This window comes from Thalassophryne amazonica, chromosome 12, assembly GCF_902500255.1.
Source record: "Thalassophryne amazonica chromosome 12, fThaAma1.1, whole genome shotgun sequence".
NCBI classification, from domain to species: Eukaryota; Metazoa; Chordata; class Actinopteri; order Batrachoidiformes; family Batrachoididae; genus Thalassophryne; species Thalassophryne amazonica.
In genome coordinates this window covers 24,269,143-24,295,766 of record NC_047114.1, presented here as the reverse complement: position 1 = coordinate 24,295,766, position 26,624 = coordinate 24,269,143, and the positions used below count along the sequence as shown (strand labels likewise).

The window sequence follows — 26,624 nt, the reverse complement described above, 5'->3', positions numbered from 1 at the left end:
CGTAGTGTAGGGCTGCAGCTATCGAATATTTTTGGAATCGAGTATTCTATCGATTATTTTATCGATTACTCGAGTAATCGGATAAAAAAAATTACTTTTGTATTTTTAAACAATATCAGTAGTGGCAGGGCTCTCCCTAAGCAATGGCATAATGTCGCTGTGCCATCATGCAGATTTTTAAGTTTAGGATGTTCCCTCTCTCTGTTTTCCTAGGTAATTATTTATTTTTTCAATATAAAAATATAGCCAGCAACACTCAAGTGTCCTTCTTAATAAAAGTTTTAATGACTCACGGCAAGACGACAGGATCAGGAGCACAGACGCGTTTCGACTAGGTCTTCATCAGTGTTTTCTCTGCTTTAATTATTTATTTTTTCACATTTTTGCACATTTTATTTGCACTTTTTATTACTGTGATTTATTCAGTGTTTAGTGTATATTTCTACATGCGTACAGAGCAGCTCAAACCGAAGTCATATTTCTTGTTTTCTGTGGATATTTGGTGAATAACAAAGCCTTTGAAAAAAGGGCTGTGGAGTGCAACATTTCCACAACAGCTGCACTGATAAATTAACTCTACAGCCTGTTGATAAAAACTCTTATCAAATCTGAATATAGGCATTTTTTTTGGAATAGTTAAACATGATTAATTTAAAGTGCGCTTCCTTTCGCTTCATCTGTGGAGGTGGAGAGCAGCCAGTGGAGCAAACCACGTTTTAAAAATATATATATATAAACACACTGCTTCACTTTAAATGCATAATAAGTCCGTTTCAGACAATTAGCACAGACCCTTTGTCTTAAGGCTTTATTTTACTCAGCATGTGGCTTTGTAAACTTGTAGCATCGCCTGCTACATTGATTAGCGCTTACATTAGTTATTGGCATGCTCTACGGTCTTCTTCCCGGTTTTTTGAGGGAGCGTTACAGTGCCACCCACAGGCCTGGCATATGTACTACAGCTTTAAATGAAGCTTCGAGGCAAAGAATTTGCCTCAAACATTTTTTGCAATCGAATTATTTGAATTACTCAATTAATCGTTTCAGCCCTATTTTAGTGCATTTGCCTGACAATGCAAATATAAACAACACCGTAAAATGGCACACACTCACAACAGTGTTACTCATTTTATCATTAGATACAGCCATTGAACTAGGGCTGCAGCTGTCAGTTATTTTAGTAATCGAGTATTGTATTGATTATTTGAGTAATCGGATAAAAAGTACTTTTGCGTTTTTAAATAACATCAATAGTCCAGGGCTCTTCCTAAGCAATGGCACAGTGTCTCTGCGCCAAAATCTTAGGGCCCGGTCCCACTGAGGAGAGGATTAATTGCGCATGAATTGAGTATACAAAGTACGGACATTCGTTGTTGTCTGCAACAAAAATGGCCAAAAATGACAAATGTCCAAGTATGAATTACAGATATATTAATAATGTACAGCGAATAAATAATGAATAATCACGGTTATATAACGCATGTAGTGAGGAAGCGGATTCGGCGCATTGCGATTATCACGGCAGTATTACGGGTGTATTATGAATGCATCACGCACATGTTGCGCATCTACGGCATCTGCATTGTGGTCATAAAAGAAGCGCATTCGGGCCATCAGCATTACTATTCACACCAACGATACAGCCTCTGGAGCATTTGCTGGACTTGGACAAGTTGATTAGCGTAAACAAGCAGTGAACAGGGCGAGTGGTGACGTTAGCTGAATGCACCAGAGCGCAGCTCGTCTGAACAATTATAACAAGAAGGTAAATCTGTTATAAACATAGGAATAAATACTGTAACAGCTGCAGACAAGAAGGAAAAAACACACAACTGTTTTTTCAGATGGCTCAAAATGCTTTCTGCAGCTTGTTAGCTGTTCGCACGCACGTGCACGGCCAAGCTGTTCCTCTGTGATTCAGGAGGTGATTAGAGCTGTTTTCAACAGCCAATTTGCAGAATAAAATGATTAATCCGCCATGAAATAATTATTTTATATACACAGCATCCAGCGCAGAGTGCGTGGCAGCTGGTAGAACAAAGAACACCGTCCAGCTGTGAATACAGCGCATCTGATTTGCATCCGTCGCAAAGCAGATGTAATAAAAACGCTTTATTCGTGGCCAGTCTGTATGCAGTCGCTACAACTTATTTTAGTTCGTGATGTGGACATGATGGGCACGCAAAATATCCATTTTACACACTCTCCCAGTCCACTGCCAAGTTAAGCCGAAAATCCCTGTCAGTTGCAGATATCAGCAGATGACTGCGAATATACAGCGCATAGATTATGTATGGAGTATGTAAGGCGGATCTCATCCGCAGCCAAAATTTTGGGCAGCTCAAAAATCCTGGCAACGGAAAAACGTGCCTCTGCAGATAAATGCGGATGTGTGCTGGTGTCGGCCGATTCATACGAGCATGTTTCACGCATATTGTGGATGTTAAGCGAATATGAGCCAATTTTGTGCGCAATCCATACCCAAATCCTCCTAAACGCCAGTGGGACCGGGCCCTTAGTAAATCAGAAGAGACACGCACATCCAAGATGTGTAAAAAAGGTGTGCTGGATCAAAAAAACAAACAAACAAACAAATATCAAAGCAAAAAGCCGCACAACCTGAGTGCTCCCATGCAAAAAGCTTTATTTGGACAAAAATAGCAAAATAGCTGTGCCAAAATCTTGACATTTTGCTGAAATGGTGATGGGATGTGGTTGCTGTTTTGTTTTTTTTCCCCAAAATGTAAAATTTACCCTTTTTTTTTTTTTTTTTTTTTAAAGTTGGAGGGCTGGGTCCCTGCGTTATATATTTATTATTTATTTATTTTATCCCTCTTTCTCTGCAGTTCAGCTGGAGGTTTAACATGCAAGCCTCGCAGTCAGCTTTCTTCTTCTTCTTCTTCTTCTTCTTATTCTTATTATTGTTATTTAAGCTATAGTGTTTGTGAAGCATTGTGTGTTGCCCAAAAAAGCGAAAATTAAAAAGCGAAACACTCTGACAGTTTCTGAAAGATCCTCTGCTGAGAGGATCTTTCAGAAACTGTTTGTCATGTGTCCGGGGACTGAGCTGTGACTCGCCCGGTGTGAAGGGAGTGCTGAGCCCCTCACACCGGGCAGAGAGAGAGACAGCAGCCGGCCACCGGGTCAGTAGTCACTCCCCATGTACAGCGGACCATGTGTTCGCTTTAAATGCACAGTCAGTCTGTTTCAGATGATCAGCGTGGCCCCTCTTTCTCTTAAAAGGTTTTATTTTGCTCTGCTCGTCACGTTGGAAGGCTGTAGCTTTAGGTGTTAATTTGATTAGCGTTTACACAGCTTAAGGGCATGCCCTAGTCTTCTTCTGGTTCTTTTTTTGGGGGGGTACTCGCCACACACAGGCCTGGCATATGTACAACAAGGTTAAACGAAGCTTCGAGGCACAGAATTGGCGTCAAAATTTTTTTGTAATTGAATTATTTGAGTTTCTCGATTAATCGTTTCAGCCCTACATTGAACACAGCTGAAAAAAACAGCATTTGAAAGGAAGGCACTGCATTATTATTACTAGTGCAGTGTCTGTAGGAAGTTTGTATTCCTATAGAAAATTGGGCACTTAAGTAGATTTGTCATGGATGGTCCTATGAGGCTGTGTTCAAAGGTGGGATGTACAAAGAGATGTACTTACTCTTACATAGTTTAAACAGACAAAGTGTACATTTAAGACATGGTTGACATTGAGATACAAAGATACTGTAACGCAATTACAGTTATTTTAAGAAAAAGATTGACATTCATCCAACATATACAGACATATACGTCAGACATATACGTATATACACACATAGAGATATAGGAAGGAATAAACACAGTTAGTTTACATGAAGCACAAACATATGGATGTGAATACAGTAGTTATTGAGTCAGGAACATTTAGGTTTGTTGTGAAATGTGTGGATTGATTGATTGATAACTATTGTTTTTCATATATTTAGGCTTTTAGCAAGGACACTAGGTACAACCCCAATTGCAATGTAGTTGGGACATTGTGTAAATATAAATAAAAACAAAATACAATGATTTGCAAATGCTCTTCAACGTATATTCAATTGAATCACACATTGAATACATCACCTTTCCTTCTAACAACACTCAATAAGTGTTTGGTAACTGAGGACACTAATTGTTGAAGCTTTGTAGGTGGAATTCTTTCGCATTCTTGCTTGATGTATGAGTTCAGCTGTTCAACAGTCCGGGGTCTCCGTTGTCGTATTTTACGCTTCATAATGCGCCACACATTTTCAATAGGCGACAGGTCTGGACTGCAGACAGGCCAGTTTAGTACCTGCACTCTTTTACTATGAAGCCACACTATTGTAACGCATGCAAGGCAGAAAATGTAAATCAAAATAGAATGCAATGATTTGCAAATCCTCTTCAACCTATATTTAATTGAATACACCACAAAGACAAGATATTTAATGTTCAAACTGATAAACTTTATTGTTTTTGTACAAATATTGCTCATTTGAAATGGATGCCTGCAACACGTTTCAAAAAAGCTGGGACAGTGGCATGTTTACCACTGTGTTACATCACCTTTCCTTCTAACAACACTCAATAAGAGTTTGGGAACTGAGGACACTCATTGTTGAAGCTTTGTAGGTGGAATTCTTTCCCATTCTTGCTTGATGTACGACTTCATTTGTTCAACAGTCCGGGGTCTCCGTTGTCGTATTTTGCACTTCATAATGCGCCACACATTTTCAATGGCCAACAGATCTGGACTGCAGGTAGGCCAGTCTAGTACCTGCACTCTTTTATTATGAAGCCACACTGTTGTAGCACGTACAGAATGTGGCTTGGCATTGTCTTGCTGAAATAAGCAGGGACGTCCCTGAAAAAGACGTTGCCCTGATGGCAGCATGTGTTGCTCCAAATCCTGGATGTACCTTTCAGCATTGATGGTGTCATCACAGATGTGTAAGTTGCCCATGCCATGGGCACTAACACACCCCCACACCATCACAGATGCTGGCTTTTGAACTTTGCGCTGATAATAATCTGGATGGTCTTTTTCCTCTTTTTTGGAAAAAGTGTGACATTTGTGAGGACAAGAATAAAATGTGAATTCCTTGTCAAAAAGATGGAGGGTTGGCGGGGGGAAGCTTTTGAAAATTCAAGCTAAAAATTGGCCATTCTAGGGGTACCCAAAGGGGAAAAGCCAGGTACGACAGCCCAAGTCCCTTCATCATGTCCAGAAGGCTGGGGAAGTTTGTTGAGTGGGCAATCTCATTCTGGGTTAGCCAGTACGGCCCTCAGTGAGGCAGTCGGAGTCCGTGGACATTTTTAAGTCAAGACTTAAAACCTATTTTTATTCTCTTTCTTATGAGTAGTTTTTATTTTATGTTTTATTCTTTTACTTCTGTTTATTAGGTATTTGAATTTTTAATTTTTATTTATTTTATTTTTTTATGATGAACTGCTCTGTGTGAGGCACCTTGAGACGGCTTTTGTTGTAATTTGGCGCTTTATAAGCTGATTAAATTGAAATTGAACAACATTTTATTGAGTCTTAAAGTAAATAAATATGAAATTGGTCACTGGATCCTTAACTCTGGACATAATAAACTCTACATGGTGGATCCTTGATCTCTGGACATAAACAAAAAATAAAATCTGTAAGTTTTTGTCAAAAGCATTTCCTTTCAGACATTATTATTGGCATAATGTCTTTCCATACCTATGAACTGAGCTCTTTCAGCTCTGCTTGCAGGTCAGGTTTATAAAGAATGCACAACGTCTCATTTTGTGAGGGGAAAAAAAAAACATTTTAGTCGATTGTAGTTTATTGTTTGTAAGAGGTGTCATTTTATTTAATGCGGCAATTCATTTTGAAGTTATTAATTCTGAGCGGACTCTGTCTCGGCAAAGAGCCATGCAGCCTTTGAAGCTGTGACAAAATGGAGGATGATTCTCGTTTCTCGACTGCAACAAGATAAGAGTCCCAATTAGTGACTTTAATCCACACAAAAGTGACTCATGATATTTTAATGGCTTTCAGAGGGGTTAAGAAGCGGACTTACTGCTTCTGAAGAGCAGCAAATCAAAGAGCCACAAGCCATTGAATCGAAGCATTGCTTTGATTCACGCTTCAGACTGGAGTGGTGCTGCAGCAATGGTTGATTACAGATGCTGTATTGAAAATCGTAACGTCCAAAATATGCATAACGGTCCAAAATTATAGCGTAACGGGCCGTAACGCAAGTTTGCGCAAGCTAGAACCCTGTACTACCATAGACCTCAACAGTTTTAGAAGAACTCAGCCCTTTTATTTACCCTATAATTATGTAATTTTTTAATGTTAATTTACTGTCTTAATGTATTTATAAATTCTTTAGGTTCTTGTTATCACATACACACTATTACTTTATAATTGTTGTTGTTGTTATTATTATCATCATCATTATTTTATTGTTACTTCTGTTTTGTCATTTGATTTTTAAAGGGACCACAGTGGAAATAAGTGTTTTCACTTTGTTGTGTCATTCATGTGTTTTTAATGTATTTACAATTATATTATGTATTTACATTGAACTTAATAAATAAAATCTTGCATGCATGCACACTTTCTTTTAATATATAGATCAGGGGTGCCCAACCTTTTTTGAACCAAGATCTACTTTTAAAATTGAAAGTGTATTGAATTCTCTGGCACAAAGATAAAGTTTTAACAACAGTAATACATTATTGAAGTAAATGTGCATGGTACAAAGAATAAGCATAAGTAGGCCTACGACTGGCCCATAACAACACAACAACAAACAATCCAAATAATACGATGCCTAATTCAAGTTGGAAAAATTGTTCCCTACCTTAATGGGACTTCTGGCACTTTTTTTTTTTTTTTCCCCACAAAAGAATTTGACTTTTGATCCCCCCCCCCCTACTTTTTAAAGAAAACAATTAGTGCAAATGACAGAGATAACTCAAAACACACTTTGCTTCAATTTATTTGCTCAAAAACTTAACAAAAGTAACCTCTACTTACCTCCTGGAATTGAAGTTCCAGCTGTTTTTTTTTTTATTTAAATACACTTGGGTAAATGATTCCACCACAGTAAGCTCCTTTTTAGAGGGAGTTTGTTTGTTGTAGCGCTCTTGTTACCCTCATAAACCGTGGTATTTCTCCCACTCGGGTGGATACCTCTGTTTTTGATGTTGGAATAAGTTTGTTGTGCTGCTGCCTTCTGTTGCAATGGGCTTTAGAGAAACTTTGCAGTGTGCAGTCACTTGTTCCACGTCTGTCGCAACAATCCCAAACCACTGAAGTATAAAATTACGTGCACCGCTTGAATAATATGTGCACAAACTAGCACATGCATGTACTATTTCAAGCCCTGACTCCACATCTATATTTTCCTCAAACGGAAAACAGAAAACTGACAACAGGCTCAATGGATGCAAAGTCAGTAAAGGTGACAAGATGCTGCACTTGATCGTCATAACGTGCACACTCGAGCTCCGCACAGTCTTTGCCCTGACGCTTAAGAATGTTGTCTATGTGTGGAAAATTCCGCAGATCACACTGTTGGAACCTGCTTCATAGCAGGTGTCACTTACTTTTAAATGTCTTCACGGAGCTGATCATGTTGATGATGGGTTTGTTCTTGAACTTGTCAGTCAGATCGGCAAGAATGGCTGAATCCAAGAGCCGCTAACTGTCTTCTGGCTGTGCATAGTCAGCATCATTTGACCATTTCAAAAATTCTTAAAATTTCAGGCCACAGTTCAGAAAACTGTTCCAGAAATTTACCTCTGTGTGCAGCAGCAGCATCTGTGTGTTCTGCATTTCCTCCAGCTGCGCATGGAATAAACATGCGCAGCTTTTGAAATGCTGCTCTAAATTCCCTCTCTTTGGTAAAGCCACATTTGCATTGCAGATAAGACAGATGGATTTTCCATTTGAATAAATGAAAAAATAATCCTCCTGCCACTCGAAATGAAAGTAAGTTTTTTTTTTTTTTTTTTTAACCTCCGCTAATCACTGTTGCCAACTCCTCAGTAAGGAAACTTCTATTGGCTGCCCTAAAAGTCGCTAGAGGTCACTAAATGATTTGAATCACCTAATTGCATAATTGGCTTTTTTTTCTTAATTTGTGCTATGGACAGACCACTTAATTCAGTTAAATTTATGTTTAGCTTAGCCAGTATGTGGTTTGCTCAGGTTTATATTGCACTGAAAGGCTTGCACCTTACTTTTTGTTGTACTGGTTACAGTGACAAAGAATCTGTATCTGTGTCTGTATGTAATTGTTTTTGATGCTGTAGCAGAGAGGAATAACACTGTGGGAGGGACAAAAAGTGAGCAAAAAACACCCTACATATGTTTAGAAACACAAATTAACTTTCTTCTGTCGATTCTTGGATTTTGAATTGACAAAAATGACCTAAAAGAGATACTTTAGCGGAGTTACTTGTTTTTTTCCTTTTGTTTGTTTGTTTTAACTTTAGTTTTCTTAAGTCTGGTATTTAATGCAGTGATTAGTTTTTGACAAAGAAAAAATCTGCCCCAAATTGATGTGACATACAGGCAGTTGGGACATTTATTTATGTTGCTGTTCTGCTTTAGGGGTCTCCAGTTGCTTCAAAATGCTGCTGCCAGACTTTTGACAGGAATCAGAAAGTTTGACCACATTACACCCATTTTGGCGTCTCCTCACTGGCTTCCTTTCCCTGTGAGATCATATTTTAACTGTTCTGCTATTAATCTATAGAATTATTCACAGACTAGCACCTCCCTACTTAGCTGACCCTACGTACCGGCCCGGGCTCTGCATTCTCATGGTGCAGGATTACTTTGTGCCCCTCGGGTGAATAAAAAATCTGCTGGTCACAGAGCTTTCTCTTATCGTGCCCCTGTTCTGTGGAATGATCTTCCTGCATCAATAAAACAGTCTGATTATGTAGAGACTTTCAAGTCCAGACTTAAGAAGCACTTATTTTCCCTTTCATATGGCTAGTATACTGGCATAGTATGGTACTATGCTTTCTATCCTTTTTAAATTTATTTTATTAGTAAAGCAAGCGGGTCGCAGCCTCAACTTTATGTAAAGTCTGGGTCTTTTAGTGAAGCTTAAGGCTAGTGGCCAGCGATCACCTTAATATTTCTTCTGTTTTTCTTGTTGCTTAATGCTGACAAATTATATGAGCGAAGCGTCGTGCAGCGGTGTGAAGCTCACTCATGGTCAGTGATGCCTGTAACGCGTTACTCTAATCTGACCACTTTATTTAGTAACGAGTAATCTAACGCCTTAATCTTTCCAAATCAGTGATCAGATTAAAGTTACTTCTCCAAGTCACTGTGCGTTACTATTATTTTTGCATTGTGGGTCGATAGCAGCATTAAACTTGGTCCGTGGGCAGGAGGTCGGGGTTCAACTGAACTGCCCACTTTAAGTGGGCTGCGAGCTTTTCATCCGTGGTATTTTGCAGCAGCTACGACTCGTCCAGATCTCTTAAAGTGCGGTGACAACACCACACCTGCACTGAGCTTTACAACGGAGCGGCTCGGAGAAAAAAGCATAAAAATATGCTTTTTTTTCTCCGAGCCGCTCCGTATCTGCTGCTAAAAACAGCTGATCCTCCGCGACGCGTCAACTAACACTATTTTCCACTCAAATGCACCTAAACTCTCTTTTGAGGACCACATGATGTGAAAACGCAATAAAACTTTCTTACCTGTAAATCTGGTCATGTTTCCTGCATAAATAAATGTTATCCATTCTTTGTGCTCAAACGCCAAAGTAGGGGCAAATCCAGATGGAATGGAGGTGTGGGGCAGGGATGTGCCGCCCTCTCCCACAACACCCCTAGATTAAAGATCCAGTTTTGAAGCCGTTTTTTTTACTACAACTACTAATACTACTTAAAATATTAATAATTTCGACAAGTAAAATGTTTAGAGAGAATTTAAATGTTAGAAAAATGTTAGAAAGAATTTAATAGTTACATTATAAACAATGTAGGTTAGAAATTGCAAGTTTTACTGTTACAGTGCTGTCAACAGTTAAATATGAGGTCAAGAAAGAGGTCTTTATTTTTCTTTTTATAAAAGAAGTATTTATTTTCATTGAAGTCAAGAAAGGGTGACTATAAAGTGAGTTTTGGCAAAACAAGTATCATTGTCATGTTGAGATGGCAGAGGGTTGTTGTCGGCAACTGGGAAAAGTAACTAAAAAAGTAACTAGTAATCTAACTTAGTTACTTTTCCAATTGAGTAATCAGTAAAGTAACTGTTACTTTTTCAAGGAGTAATCAGTAATCAGTAATTGGATTACTTTTTAAAAGTAACTGTGTCAACACTGCTTATGGTATAGGGCGTCCTAAACAGGAAGTGCCAAAATTCAAGTCCACAGTAAAACAGGAAATGTTCAAATGTCAAACACTTCCTGGATTGACAGACGAGATCCCATGGAATCTCACAGGAACTCAGTGGCAAGCTAACACTCAAACAGGAAGTACTGAATTCTCAGTGACAGTGAAACAGGAAATGTTGAACACTTCCTGGCATGGGTGGAGCTAGAGTGGAGGCCGTGGTTTCACTGGACTCCCCTGAAATCTTATTGGACACAGATGATTGACATGTCACGGCACCACACGTCTGGTTGAAAGAGCTGCATTTTCAAATCAGTGAGTCACATTGACTGCTAGGTTCCGCCTGGCCAGTAGTTTGTGCTGTGTACCACAAAGAGTACTAATCCACCTTAGCAGAAAAAGAAAAATGTTTGCTTTAGATTTGAACTGAACACGTCATTTGAACTATGGACTAATCACACCAAACTTATATTGGTGAATAAACGACCATATTTTATGTCAGAAATGAGGTCCAGGTTGTTAAAAGCAGCATTTCTCCTTTAATTCAGGTTGCCATGTCTGTCTCTTAGTTGTTTAAGAGTGCAGACATGTTTAAGGTAACAGACAACAGCTGGTTCTCTGTTGGCTTACGTGTATTAGTGCAGCAGATAACTGAAACAATCCTTCAAATGGTGATACAGGCATCAAATTCAGCACAAATACAGCAAAATGACATGGTGAGATGCTGACGAGCTTCGCTCATTCATGTCCGTGACATATGCATACAACCCCTGGCAAAAATTATGGAATCACTGGCCTCGGATGATGTTCATTCAGTTGTTTAATTTTGTAGAAAAAGAGCAGATCACAGACATGACACAAAACTAAAGTCATTTCAAATGGCAACTTCCTGGCTTTAAGAAACACTATAAGAAATCAAGAAAAAAAGATTGTGGTAGTCAGTAACGGTTACTTTTTTAGACCAAGCAGAGGAAAAAAATTATGGAATCACCCTGTAAATTTTCATCCCCCAAATTAACACCTGCATCAAATCAGATCTGCTCATTGACATTGACCCTATGCCATGACATTGACCCTATGTGTCTTTTTGCAAGGAATGTTTTTGCAGTTTTTGCTCTATGGGAAGATGCATTATCATCTTGAAAAATGATTTCATCATCCCCAAACATCCTTTCAATTGTCCAAAATATCAACATAAACTTGTGCATTTATTGATGATGTAATGACGCCATCTCCCCAGTGCCTTTACCTGACATGCAGGCCCCATATCATCAATGACTGTGGAAATGTACATGTTCTCTTCAGGCAGTCATCTTTATAAATCTCATTGGAAAGGCACCAAACAAAAGTTCCAGCATCATCACCTTGCCCAATGCAGATTCGAGATTCATCACTGAATATTACTTTCATCCAGTCATCCACAGTCCAATCCAATCCAATCCAATCAATTTTTTTATATAGCGCCAAATCACAACAAACAGTTGCCCCAAGGCGCTTTATATTGTAAGGCAAGGCCATACAATAATTATGTAAAACCCCAACGGTCAAAACGACCCCCTGTGAGCAAGCACTTGGCTACAGTGGGAAGGAAAAACTCCCTTTTAACAGGAAGAAACCTCCAGCAGAACCAGGCTCAGGGAGGGGCAGTCTTCTGCTGGGACTGGTTGGGGCTGAGGGAGAGAACCAGGGAAAAGACATGCTGTGGAGGGGAGCAGAGATCGATCACTAATGATTAAATGCAGAGTGGTGCATACAGAGCAAAAAGAGAAAGAAACAGTGCATCATGGGAACCCCCCAGCAGTCTACGTCTATAGCAGCATAACTAAGGGATGGTTCAGGGTCACCTGATCCAGCCCTAACTATAAGCTTTAGCAAAAAGGAAAGTTTTAAGCCTAATCTTAAAAGTAGAGAGGGTGTCTGTCTCCCTGATCTGAATTGGGAGCTGGTTCCACAGGAGAGGAGCCTGAAAGCTGAAGGCTCTGCCTGCCGTTCTACTCTTACAAACCCTAGGAACTACAAGTAAGCCTGCAGTCTGAGAGCGAAGCGCTCTATTGGGGTGATATGGTACTACGAGGTCCCTAAGATAAGATGGGACCTGATTATTCAAACCTTATAAGTAAGAAGAAGAATTTTAAATTCTATTCTAGAATTAACAGGAAGCCAATGAAGAGAGGCCAATATGGGTGAGATATGCTCTCTCCTTCTAGTCCCCGTCAGTACTCTAGCTGCAGCATTTGAATTAACTGAAGGCTTTTTAGGGAACTTTTAGGACAACCTGATAATAATGAATTACAATAGTCCAGCCTAGAGGAAATAAATGCATGAATTAGTTTTTCAGCATCACTCTGAGACAAGACCTTTCTGATTTTAGAGATATTGCGTAAATGCAAAAAAAGCAGTCCTACATATTTGTTTAATATGCGCTTTGAATGACATATCCTGATCAAAAATGACTCCAAGATTTCTCACAGTATTACTAGAGGTCAGGGTAGATGCCATCCAGAGTAAGGATCTGGTTAGACACCATGTTTCTAAGATTTGTGGGGCCAAGTACAATAACTTCAGTTTTATCTGAGTTTAAAAGCAGGAAATTAGAGGTCATCCATGTCTTTATGTCTGTAAGACAATCCTGCAGTTTAGCTAATTGGTGTGTGTCCTCTGGCTTCATGGATAGATAAAGCTGGGTATCATCTGCGTAACAATGAAAATTTAAGCAATACCGTCTAATAATACTGCCTAAGGGAAGCATGTATAAAGTGAATAAAATTGGTCCTAGCACAGAACCTTGTGGAACTCCATAATTAACTTTAGTCTGTGAAGAAGATTCCCCATTTACATGAACAAATTGTAATCTATTAGACAAATATGATTCAAACCACCGCAGCGCAGTGCCTTTAATACCTATGGCATGCTCTAATCTCTGTAATAAAATTTTATGGTCAACAGTATCAAAAGCAGCACTGAGGTCCAACAGAACAAGCACAGAGACGAGTCCACTGTCCGAGGCCATAAGAAGATCATTTGTAACCTTCACTAATGCTGTTCTGTACTATGATGAATTCTAAAACTGACTGAAACTCTTCAAATAGACCATTCCTCTGCAGATGATCAGTTAGCTGTTTTACAACTACCCTTTCAAGAGTTTTTGAGAGAAAAGGAAGGTTGGAGATTGGCCTATAATTAGCTAAGATAGCTGGGCCAAGTGATGGCTTTTTAAGTAATGGTTTAATTACTGCCACCTTAAAAGCCTGTGGTACATAGCCAACTAACAAAGATAGATTGATCATATTTAAGATCGAAGCATTAAATAATGGTAGGGCTTCCTTGAGCAGCCTGGTAGGAATGGGGTCTAATAAACATGTTGATGATTTGGATGAAGTAACTAATGAAAATAACTCAGACAGAACAATCGGAGAGAAAGAGTCTAACCAAATACCGGCATCACTGAAAGCAGCCAAAGATAACGATACGTCTTTGGGATGGTTATGAGTAATTTTTTCTCTAATAGTTAAAATTTTGTTAGCAAAGAAAGTCATGAAGTCATTACTAGTTAAAGTTAATGGAATACTCAGCTCAATAGAGCTCTGACTCTTTGTCAGCCTGGCTACAGTGCTGAAAAGAAACCTGGGGTTGTTCTTATTTTCTTCAATTAGTGATGAGTAGAAAGATGTCCTAGCTTTACGGAGGGCTTTTTTATAGAGCAACAGACTCTTTTTCCAGGCTAAGTGAAGATCTTCTAAATTAGTGAGATGCCATTTCCTCTCCAACTTACGGGTTATCTGCTTTAAGCTGCGAGTTTGTGAGTTATACCACGGAGTCAGGCACTTCTGATTTAAAGCTCTCTTTTTCAGAGGAGCTACAGCATCCAAAGTTGTCTTCAATGAGGATGTAAAACTATTGATGAGATACTCTATCTCCCTTACAGAGTTTAGGTAGCTACTCTGCACTGTGTTGGTATATGGCATTAGAGAACATAAAGAAGGAATCATATCCTTAAACCTAGTTACAGCGCTTTCTGAAAGACTTCTAGTGTAATGAAACTTATTCCCCACTGCTGGGTAGTCCATCAGAGTAAATGTAAATGTTATTAAGAAATGATCAGACAGAAGGGAGTTTTCAGGGAATACTGTTAAGTCTTCTATTTCCATACCATAAGTCAGAACAAGATCTAACATATGATTAAAGTGGTGGGTGGACTCATTTACTTTTTGAGCAAAGCCAATAGAGTCTAATAATAGATTAAATGCAGTGTTGAGGCTGTCATTCTCAGCATCTGTGTGGATGTTAAAATCGCCCACTATAATTATCTTATCTGAGCTAAGCACTAAGTCAGACAAAAGGTCTGAAAATTCACAGAGAAACTCACAGTAACGACCAGGTGGACGATATATAATAACAAATAAAACTGGTTTTTGGGACTTCCAATTTGGATGGACAAGACTAAGAGACAAGCTTCAAATGAATTAAAGCTCTGTCTGGGTTTTTGATTAATTAATAAGCTGGAATGGAAGATTGCTGCTAATCCTCCTCCTCGGCCCGTGCTACGAGCATTCTGACAGTTAGTGTGACTCGGGGGTGTTGACTCATTTAAACTAACATATTCATCCTGCTGTAACCAGGTTTCTGTTAGGCAGAATAAATCAATATGTTGATCAATTATTATATCATTTACCAACAGGGACTTAGAAGAGAGAGACCTAATGTTTAATAGACCACATTTAACTGTTTTAGTCTGTGGTGCAGTTGAAGGTGCTATATTATTTTTTCTTTTTGAATTTTCATGCTTAAATAGATTTTTGCTGGTTGTTGGTGGTCTGGGAGCAGGCACCGTCTCTACGGGGATGGGGTAATGAGGGGATGGCAGGGGGAGAGAAGCTGCAGAGAGGTGTGTAAGACTACAACTCTGCTTCCTGGTCCCAACCCTGGATAGTCACGGTTTGGAGGATTTAAGAAAATTGGCCAGATTTCTAGAAATGAGAGCTGCTCCATCCAAAGTGGGATGGATGCCGTCTCTCCTAACAAGACCAGGTTTTCCCCAGAAGCTTTGCCAATTCAATTATCTACAGTCCACAATTGCTTTTCCTTAGCCCATTGTAACCTTGTTTTTTTATGTTTAGGTGTTAATGATACCTTTCGTTTAGCTTTTCCGTATGTAAATCCTTACAGTTCGGTCACAGACGTTGACTCCAGTTTCCTCCCATTCGTTCCTCATTTCTTTTGTTGTACATTTTTCGATTTTTGAGACATATTGCTTTAAGTTTTCTGTCTTGACGCTTTGATGTTTTCTTTGGTCTACCAGTATGTTTGCCTTTAACAACCTTCCCATGTTGTTTGTATTTGGTCCAGAGTTTAGACACAGCTGACTGTGAACAACCAACATCTTTTGCAACGTTGCGTGATGATTTACTCTCTTTTAAGAGTTTGATAACCCACTCCTTTGTTTCAATTGACATCTCTCGTGTTGGAGCCATGATTCATGTCAGTCCACTTGGTGCAACAGCTCTCCAAGGTGTGATCACTCCTTTTTAGATGCAGACTAACGAGCAGATCTGATATGATGCAGGTGTTAGTTTTGGGGATGAAAATTTACAGGGTGATTCCATAATTTTTTTCCTCATAATTGAGTGATTCCATATTTTTTTTCCTCTGCTTGGTCTAAAAAAGTAACCGTTACTGACTGCCACAATCTTTTTTCTTGATTTCTTATAATGTTTCTTAAAGCCAGAAAGTTGCCATTTGCAATGACTTTAGTTTTGTGTCATGTCTGTGATCTGCTTTTTTTCTACAAAATTAAACAACTGAATGAACATCCTCGAGGTCGGTGATTCCATAATTTTTGCCAGGGGTTGTATTACCATATTTGTTGTCTTTTGCCGCCTGATTCCGTTTTTTTCCTCTGTTTGAGGTGCGGCTCCATCCAGAGGTCAGAGTGGGTGTCTTCTTCTGGGGCCTCCTGTCCTGTGCACCAGCATGGACTCCCAAATTTTCCTGTATATTTGTATTTTCCAGTTGTGTCGGTAGCATAGCCCAAGCAGAGGGTCACCCCTTTGAGTCTGGTCTGCTTGAGGCTTCTTCCTCAAAGGGGAGTTTTTCTTTACCACTGTCACCTCTGTGCTTGCTCTTGGGGCTAATAAGGTTAGAACTTACTTGTGTGAAGGGCCTTGAGGAAATGTTGTGATTTGGTGCTATATAAATTAAATAAATTGAAATGGAATTGAAATTAAATCATTGTTTCCTAAGCTTGAATGACATTTTGATTGTATTTGTGATGAAAACTGATACAAAATGTAAACAAATATATTTATCCTCTTTTTCTTGTGTTCCTCCTCTCACAGTTCCCGTAACAACAAGAGAAGGAGTTTGGCAGTTGGGACCCCATCGCCCACACTCTCACGGCCGCTTTCACCTCTCCCACTTGCCACAGGTACTTTGATGCTTGTATTCTTAGGTGTGTGTTTTAGGCTATAAATAACTATAATCAAATATAATAAAAAGTAAATGTTATCTTTATTTTTGGTTAATCCTTAATAAGCCAGTTCGGCATCTCAGTATGCGTGATGCATGCTGGGCCTGGTCAAAGTTCATGACTACCCAAAATGCACAAAAAGGGCCAACAGCAACATAAATATTTACAATTTTGAGTGCTAAAAAGTCAGTGTTTTGAAAGAATTTTGAAAAAATACAGCTCTACAAAATAGTTAAGAAGCTGAAGAAAGAACTCGTGGCCCTAGCTTATGCACTCTCACTGCAAAATGCCCCATAGTACTAACTAGAGAAGATGAACAGGAGGTCATGAAGAAAGACTATTAAGTCTACTAACCTTTGACATTGACTGTTGTCAGTTAACAATTCCTGTTCCATTGCAACAGTCAGATTTTTGGGAAAGTGAGACATTGGCAACAAACAAATGGCCCGCTGCATGTATCTAATATTGCCAAGTATCTCACATGGAAAGATGAGCAAAACGCAGGCACAAGGTATACAGACTGAGACCTGCCCATTTCTGTGTTTTTATATAGAGTCTGTATTCAATTCCCCCCGTGTCTGTGTATATGTAACCAGTGCACTGTAGTTCACGCTATGACACTATAGTCATCAGATCTGTGCGGTAGTATGCTGTAATATGGACATTACATGACCAAATATTTGGCTGGATTTATTTGGATATGTATCAGATAAAAGTAAAAATAATACTTATAACATTATAACTTCATAGTTTAGTCCACTCAGCACATCCCTCAGGTCGTCCCTCGCGTACCTGCTTCATCTGCTCGTAAAGTGGGTAAGCGTGAACCTAGACCGGAATATTTGGCAAGGTCACCGTGCATGTGTGCTCATAATGCTGATTTGGCTTATTGGAAGAACAGAGTAACAGAAAAAATAGTCATGAGATGTATAAGTTTGTCAATTATTTTGCAAATAACTGGCTAATCTAATGTCTAGTTTCCCCATCAACCAAATATTTCTTCATTAGTTTATTTCTTAGTTTAACAATAATTTAAGCGATTAATTTTCAACTTCTAAATCAAGCATTCTTACACTCATCTTTGACTCTTGCTGAGACTCAAAAAAAAAAAAACCCTCACAAAAATCCACCCCAGCCAGCTTGTGTCGACAGTAACTCAAAACGGTAAATGGTGTTATCTTGCAACGCAAGTCTGGGAGCATGTTCTGGTGCTAGGCTTCGCTGCATCCACAACACCACGGAACAGCTTTTGGTCCTGGATGGCAATGACCCAGGCAGACAACCGGCCCATCTCCACCTCTTGGAAGTAACCATCCATCTGCTGCAGCCAGGTCAGCTGTGGGCACCCCTTTCTTCTTCAGCCACTCAAGTCCTCAACACTCAGTCACTTATCCTATGTGTTGGGTCATGCAGACTGGGGTTCAAACACCAGTCTGGCTGGACAATCACTACAGACCCTTGGGCAAGGTCCGTAATCCCCAAGTTGCTCCCTGTGTGTTGTGAGCACCTTGCATGACAGCACCCTGACATCGGTGTGTGAGTGTGTCTGTGTGAATGGTTGAATGCGAGGCATCATTGTAAAGCCCTCTGAGCTGATATAGATGGAAAAGCACCATATAAAGGCAGTCCATTTACCATGCAGAGAATGAAAAACACTACATGGCCAAAATATCGAAACTGCCATTCCCTCACAGTGCAAGTGATACTCTTCATACTTGTCTGTGTAAGTAACCGCTTGTTTGACGTAGTCACTCCAGTGATATCCAAGGATCCTCCAAAGAGACCTCATATTCAAGGCATCCAGTCATTGCCTTAGTTTGCTGGTTACTGTCCAATCTCAGAAACCATGCAGTAAGACTGGAAGCACCATGACTCTGAAGACAAGGATCTTCGTTTTCCTGCAAACATATCAGCATCACCAAATGCCTCTGTCCAATGACCTCATGACTCCAGAAGCTCTTCCCAGGCATCTGAATCTCAAAGGCAGAGAGCAGAGAGACATGAATGTCACTGCTGAGATAAGCAAACATCTCTTCAAGTTAAACACTTTCACCACATACAGATATACTTCTGATGCTGAATCCAAGAAGTCATCAAAAGCTTGGATTTCAGTCTTGATCTAGGACAATTGCAAACCCAGACAGTCTGATTTCTTACTCAACATCTCGAGTGCTGCAATCAGACTGTGGTCATATTCACTTTGGATTGTATTCTAGTTGGATAACTTTCAGACCTGGTTTTCAAATCTGGCTCATTCTACACACACGTCCAAACTTAGTCTGGCTCAAGCCCAATTCTTCCGCTTCTTGCATTGTGATCCTTCACCTTGCTGAATTGTGGCGTTCAGTTTCAGGGAAAAAATAACATCTGGCTTAGACCAGATTTGGACCAAAATCCGACTTGAGCCAGATTGCCAACGCCAGTCTGAATGGGGTCTCAGTATCCATTGATTTCACAACGATTACCGCATCATCCATGAAGTCAAGGTCACTAAACATTTCTTCTCCAACAAAGGCACCAAATTAATTGGTTTCTATAACCCTTCCCAACACCCAGTCCATTTAATCACTGAACAGTGTGGGAACCAGAATACGTCCCCAACAATCACCCCTCCCTTATCTGCATTGAAAACAAGGAAACTCCAATTGTAGGCCTTTAGCGGCTCAGGGGGCTTGCCATCTGGGAAAACCCCATCCTTTGATTCTCCACTGACCACATTCTTTGTCCCATGTCAGAGGCTCTAGATGTGGTTTCTTTGGTGGGGGGTGGGGGAGACTTTCTGGAAGGTCACTGCCGTCTGCTATCTTGAACTCACAGCTATGGGAGCATTCACTATCATCGTCCCTTTATAGGTGGCCTAAACATGTATGTGGGGCCGAACTGGCTGTGTTGACAGGAAAGAGAAACACATGAATTGCATCATATACAGAGTGAGTGATGCTTCATTCTCTGTGCACAGCACCATGATACCACAAAATTGATAATAATTTATAATTTAAACTTTAAGGTGTAATATCGTGTCCAGTCATTAGTATTTTAAGAACTTATTTTTCTTAATTAATAATGTTGCAAATTAGGTGTACATGATATATACCGTTTAACTGGTTCACGGTATAAATTTGGCCGACGGTAAAGATTTGTACAACTAATTGCGATAATGCCCACAGAGTTTTTCGATCCAGGAAAACTCCTCTGTGAAGCGTCTGTGTGTGAACCACTGCTGCAGAGTGCAGAGGGGGAGAGGAGGTGTTCTGAGCTGAGGCGTGTCTCTCACTGAGAAAATGTAAATCAAAACAGAATGCAATGATTTGCAAATCCTCTTCAACCTATATTTAATTGAATACACCACAAAGACAAGATATTTAATGTTCAAACTGATAAACTTTATTGTTTTTGTACAAATATTTGCTCATTTTGAAATGGATGCCTGCAACACGTTTCAAAAAAGCTGGGACAGTGGCATGTTTACCACTGTGTTACATCACCTTTCCTTCTAACAACACTCAATAAGAGTTTGGGAACTGAGGACACTCATTGTTGAAGCTTTGTAGGTGGAATTCTTTCCCATTCTTGCTTGATGTACGACTTCATTTGTTCAACAGTCCGGGGTCTCCATTGTCGTATTTTGCACTTCATAATGTGCCACACATTTTCAATGGCCAACAGATCTGGACTGCAGGTAGGCCAGTCTAGTACCTGCACTCTTTTATTATGAAGCCACACTGTTGTAGCACGTACAGAATGTGGCTTGGCATTGTCTTGCTGAAATAAGCAGGGACGTCCCTGCAAAAGACGTTGCTTGGATGGCAGCATGTGTTGCTCCAAAACCTGAATGTACCTTTCAGCATTGATGGTGCCATCACAGATGTGTAAGTTGCCCATGCCATGGGCACTAACACACCCCCATACCATCACAGATGCTGGCTTTTGAACTTTGCACTGGTAACAATCTGGATGGTGTTTTTCCTCTTTTGTCCAGAGGACACGACGTCCATGATTTCTAAAAACAATTTGAAATGTGGACTCATCAGACCACAGCACACTTTTCCACTTTGCATCTGTCCATTTCAAATGAGCTCGGGCCAGAGAAGGCGGCGGCGTTTCTGGATGTTGTTGATGTATGGCTTTCACTTTGCATGTTAGAGTTTTAACTTGCACTTGTAGATGTAGTGATGGACTGTGTTAACTGACAGTGGTTTCTGAAGTGTTCCTGAGCCCACGTGGTAAGATCCTTTACATAATGATGTTGGTTTTTAATGCAGTGCCACCTGAGGGATCCAAGGTCACGGGCATTGAATGTTGGTTTTCTGCCTTGCCGCTTATATGTAGAAAGTTCTCCAGATTCTCTGAATCGTCTGATTATATTATGGACTGTAGATGATGGAATCCCTAAATTCCTTGCAATTGAACATTGAGAAATATTGTTTTTAAACTGTTGCACTATTTTTTTCACACAGTTCACAAAGTGGTGATTCTCGCCCTATCTTTGCTTGTGAACGGCTGAGCCTTTTGGGGATGCTCCTTTTATACCCAATCATCACACTCACCTGCTTCCAATTAACCTGTTCACCTGTGGAATGTGCCAAACAGGTGTTCTTTGAGCATTCATCAACTTTCCCAGTCTTGTATTGCCCTGTCCCAGCTTTTTTGAAATGTGTTGCAGGTATCCATTTCAAAATGAGCAAATATTTGCACAAAAACAAGAAAAGTTTATCAGTTTGAACATTAAATATCTTGTCTTTGTGGTGTATTCAATTGACTATAGGTTGAAGAGGATTTGCGAATCATTATACTCTGTTTTTATTTACATTTCACACAACGTTCCAACTTCATTGGAATTGGGCTTGTAGTGTTCAAGAGATGAAACTTCAGCCACTGACCCAACAATAAATACATTCACAAAAACATCAAATCTAGACTTGCACCTTAGATGTACCTTCTGGCAAATTGTAGCTGTAGTTTTGACATCTGCACAATAAATGTTCTCAAAATTACGTAATATGTGTGTTTTTTTTTTTTTTAATCAATTTACATTTGCTAAGGGACCCATTCAGAAACACTTAAATTCTAATTTTTACACTTAAGTTTATATCGTAATATATTCCGTTACCATGAAGGGGTTTGATGTATACAGCAATACCAATTTTAGGTCATATCGCCCAGCCCTATTGTGAAGTATGCTCATAAACATTTCTTACCACAGTACTACTTTTTGAAAATGTCTGATTGCTGAGCAGCTGCAGGAGCAAAATATATCTGCTTCATCACATTATTAATGTTTTTGTTCAACACTGACAGGTTTAACTCTGTGTCGACAGTCACAGAAAGCCTTCTTCGTCTGGAACAGTATTTTTTTATTCAACGACACTGTCTTATGTAGAACTTTCTCTGTACTACATTGTTATGTCATTTAAAACTGAGACTCTGCTGTGATCAACACGGCGTGCCCTCTGTCTTAATCTGTGCCCATTTATTGCTGATGCTGCAGAGATCCTCTTTAATTGTTACAATCTAAACAACTCAGGTCTGACATTGGGGAAAAAATAATACACATTTAGATAAAACAACACTACACAGACATGGAGTAATGGAAATTAACCTGAAGTCGGAACTAAGAGTCACTGCTCGCCTCCCTTTTTTTCCACATGGCACAGTCTTTTGTGGGTCTGCTCACTTGCTCCTCGGCGGCTTTGTCACGATGCATCAAAAAAACTGCTACAATAACATACACATTTATCACGTGCAGTGTTCAAATTAATGTTCTAATGCACTTAGACATTAAAAATCATAAAATTACGTGATAAAACATCACAAACCTTGATTGCAGAGACAAGGAAATCATACATGAAATCATACAGTGTCTGAAGCAGACAGACAAAGACTGTAGTGGGTGGGGGCAGTGTGCACAAAAGCTATACTTGGGACAAATGCCTGTGTCAACACAAATTCACAGATTGGTATTGAGGCGTGCCAAATTTTAGCTGTTCCCCCAGACCACGTCTGTGGTAGTGGCACAGCTTTTGACTTCTCTTAACCGCTCTTCCAGTTTTGCCTTTATTGTGTAATGTTGTGTGAGTGGCTTGAACCAAATTTATAGGAACTTCACATCTGCTGTCAACACTTTCTTTAGGTGTTTGAGTCCAGGCTTTTCACATTCTGTAGGGATCAATTACACCCACCCACCAACACCCATTTTCCTAGTCGGCCAAGTGGGTCAGCAGTCTACTTGCCCAAATTAATTTGTACTTGCTCCTTTACAAATGGTTTCATTTAATGGTTGTTTAATAACAAAGAGATAAAGGTAAATGGTTTGAAAGTGCCATCAAATATTACCATGGCAAACCATAAGAGACACAAATGGATAGTTTTGGTTAATTCTAATAAAATTCTATGTCTTGACTGATATAACATTTAGTCAGAATTCAGCTCTTTTAGTTTTTTAATCACTGTGATGCAATACAATACAGAAGATGAATACATTAACCTTGCATCCAATTAATTTTGTATAGACAAAATACAAAATTTAAGTTTAATAAACGATGAATACCGTTATGGTAACATTAACTGCCCGTTCCCTTTGAAAGGACATGTTGCACCAAGATTCTAACAATTAAGATGTAGGCTGTAAGTGACCATACGATGTTCCACTGGGACACTGAAGTTATTGTACTTGGGCCCCACAAATCTTAGAAACATGTGTCTAACCAGATCCTTACTCTGAATGGCGTTACTCTGACCTCTAGTAATACTGTGAGAAATCTTGGAGTCATTTTTGATCAGGATATGTCATTCAAAGCGCATATTAAACAAATATGTAGGACTGCTTTTTTGCATTTGCCCAATATCTCTAAAATTAGAAAGGTCTTGTCTCAGAGTGTTGCTGAAAAACTAATTCATGCATTTACACTCAACAAAAATATAAACGCAACACTTTTGGTTTTGCTCCCATTTTGTATGAGATGAACTCAAAGATCTAAAACTTTTTCCACATACACAATATCACCACATTGCAGTCCGTCATCTGAGTTGAGTCAAAGTGGGTGAATGTCACAACAGGAGGGGCCCCTCGCTGCCCAGCATGGAGTGTTGAAGGCTGCAGCAGTAAAAACTGCACTGCCATCGAGGTGGCAGGGAGGAAACCAGGGTGAGGGGAGTGGAGAGACACAAGGGGGAGTAATAAGGATGGAGAGAGGGAGACGTGTCGTGTGCAAATGAGTTAAGTTTGTGTGTGTGTGTGTGTGTGTGTGTGTGTGTGTGTGTGTGTGTGTGTGTGTAAAGTCTGACGTTGCTAGGCTACAGCATGCTGGGGGGGGGGGGGGGGATAGATGAGAAGGGGGAGCCAAATTCCTTCACCAAGGCCATAGATCCTTCTGGGGGAAGAGCAGGACATTTGACTTTCAGGAGCCGATAAGGCTGCCATGTTGATGTTAGGCGGAGAGATACAGAATTGCATTTACTGCACCTCTGACCGTCTAGAGTCTAAATTTATGAAGAATATTCTCCGGTCCTCAGCAGCACATTCCTTTGCAGTGCAGCAGTATGCTCCAAATGGTATCCATTTTGCGTTTGAGTTCAAGAGTTCATGCAGTCTGAGATTACACGGCATTGCCCAACTCATTAATCATTATGGACAGATGAGGGGATGAGTTTCTGGAAGCAGCCATCTTGCTAATATTCCTGTGGGTCAGGGCAGCACACAAACCAATCAGTGCCAAACCTCCCACCATAAAAGCGAATAGAAATGAATCCTCAGTGTCTTCCACAGAGAATGGAGCCACGCATGCCACACTTCATTTCTCTCAGGCATCGAGAGCATAGCCCACTGGTTAGGTTCCATCAGGGCACACAGAAATGAACGCACATTCCACTGTTACAGGAGTTTTGTCATGGAAAGAGGAGTGGAGGCTTCGCGCGTCGCGGCGGTGCTGCATGGCGCACAGCAACGCCGTGATGAAGCCTCATGGGACATGTTCTGGCATGTCCAGGCACATCCACAATTTCTCAGATAATCACCTCGATGGAAAAACCGCCGACAGCTGTCTGAACGCCATCTCAAAGCCGTCCTGTTTTTCATATCTATGGATTATTTTCTCAGCTGGTCCATCAGTTGGTAGGTCCATAAAATTCCAAAATGTGGCAAATAATGTTGATCAGTGTTATTCTGAGCCCAAGCTGATGTCCTCAAATGTCTTGTTTTGGTCCGTAGACCAGCGATATTCACTTTATTGTGAGGGGAGGAGTAAAGAAACTGGTAAAATAAACTAGAAAACATTCACTTTTAAGAGATGGTGAAATCAAGGAATTTTGTCAGTTTTTTTAAATGACTCCAAATGATTAATCAGTGTCCAAATAGTTGTTGATTAATTTAATAAGTAGGTTCCTTCAACTCTCCCCTTTTTTTTTTTTGCTCTGGATCACCATATCAGGTCAGAGCCGAGATCTGCATGTTGCATTTGGCAAGATGTTTTACACAAATGCCCTTCCTGATGCAACTCCACATTTCATGGAGAATGGCCAGGGGTGGTCTTGAAACAGGAACCTTCTGCTCTAGAAACAAGCGTACGAACTGCTTGGCCAATAGCTCATTAATAATTGATTTATCATTGCAGCTTTAATAAACCTGTTGAGATTTTATCTGTTTTTCTCCACAAAGTTTTTTTTTTTTGAGACATTTTTAGCTTCCTAGAGGTTTTCAGATTTATTACGAATCATTCCTTCTTTGCACTTGTTTTGAAAGACACACATGGGTGTGGTGGTGTTTTTTTTTTTTTTTTTTTTTTTAAGGGTTTTTTTTCCCCCTCTTTCATCAGTGTTTAGCATGAAAACACTTTAATGACCCTTTCAAAAGCTGTTTGGTAACAGCAGGACTGTATGCTTTCTGCTGAACATGAGATTCTCTGATTATGCAGAAACTTTACATCTGGGGTAAGTTAACTAGACGTCAGAGGTTTTCATGCTGAATTGTGAAGTGAAGCATTTTGCAGGAAACAAGATTATTTTTAAAATGAAATTGCTAAACATTATGGAGGCTTACTGACAGACTGCCCTTTATAAGACCCAGTGAAATGGTTTTCCATGCACTGTACAGCACTTTACACAAGCACTCCCTCTTATTGCTTGAATATTTTTTTTCTCTTCCAGCTGGCAGCAGCCCTTCAGAAAGCCCCCGAAATGTGTCTGCCAGCACAACTGCCAACTTTCAGTTTGCACGCAGGTAAGAAACAATCCATTTCCTTTCTAAATAGGGCTTTAAAGTGCTCGAGCTCACTTGTGTGAAAAACACAAAAATGAAGTGCAAATTAAAAAACAATAATCATCGATGATGATACAGCAGTGGCGGCCAATGATCCTTACTTGCCATGTTCCAGTAGTGGAGCGGTTAAGGAAGAAATCGTTCAGTTTTTGAAGAAAGCATGAAACTTGGCACAGTGATACTATAGGACCTAGGGATCATGAAAAAAAAAAATAGACCCCAAAAAATAACGCCCCCTGGTGGCTGCAATATTGGATTAAAACATGGCCATTATTTTCAACATATTTTTGCCATTTACTTTCAAATTAAGGCAGATAAAAGCACAATTCCAAAATATTTTTACCCATGTTTTTGGGGTCAGGGAATCCAATGGACTCATTTTCAACTTTGTGAGATGGAGGCCATATTGGATTCCAAGATGGCCACCATTAAAATGAAGATTATGAAAATGATCAGTCCTCTGTAAAGATGGAAGCGTAATTGTAAAAGTTACCCATAAGTAATGAGGAGTCCAATTAACCTATTACATTAATTGCCGGATGCCGGCCATAT

General features: G+C 39.8%; 1 protein-coding gene across 1 annotated transcript in view; it reads left to right on the top strand.

Moving 5' to 3' along the window:
- The window catches only part of LOC117522679 (microtubule-associated serine/threonine-protein kinase 3-like), a 105,935-nt gene that overhangs the window by 4,003 nt on the left and 75,308 nt on the right, over positions 1 to 26,624 (top strand). The window contains 2 exon segments of the mRNA XM_034184130.1: positions 16,689 to 16,777; positions 25,961 to 26,033. Coding sequence (XP_034040021.1) covers positions 16,689 to 16,777; positions 25,961 to 26,033 — 162 coding nt within the window.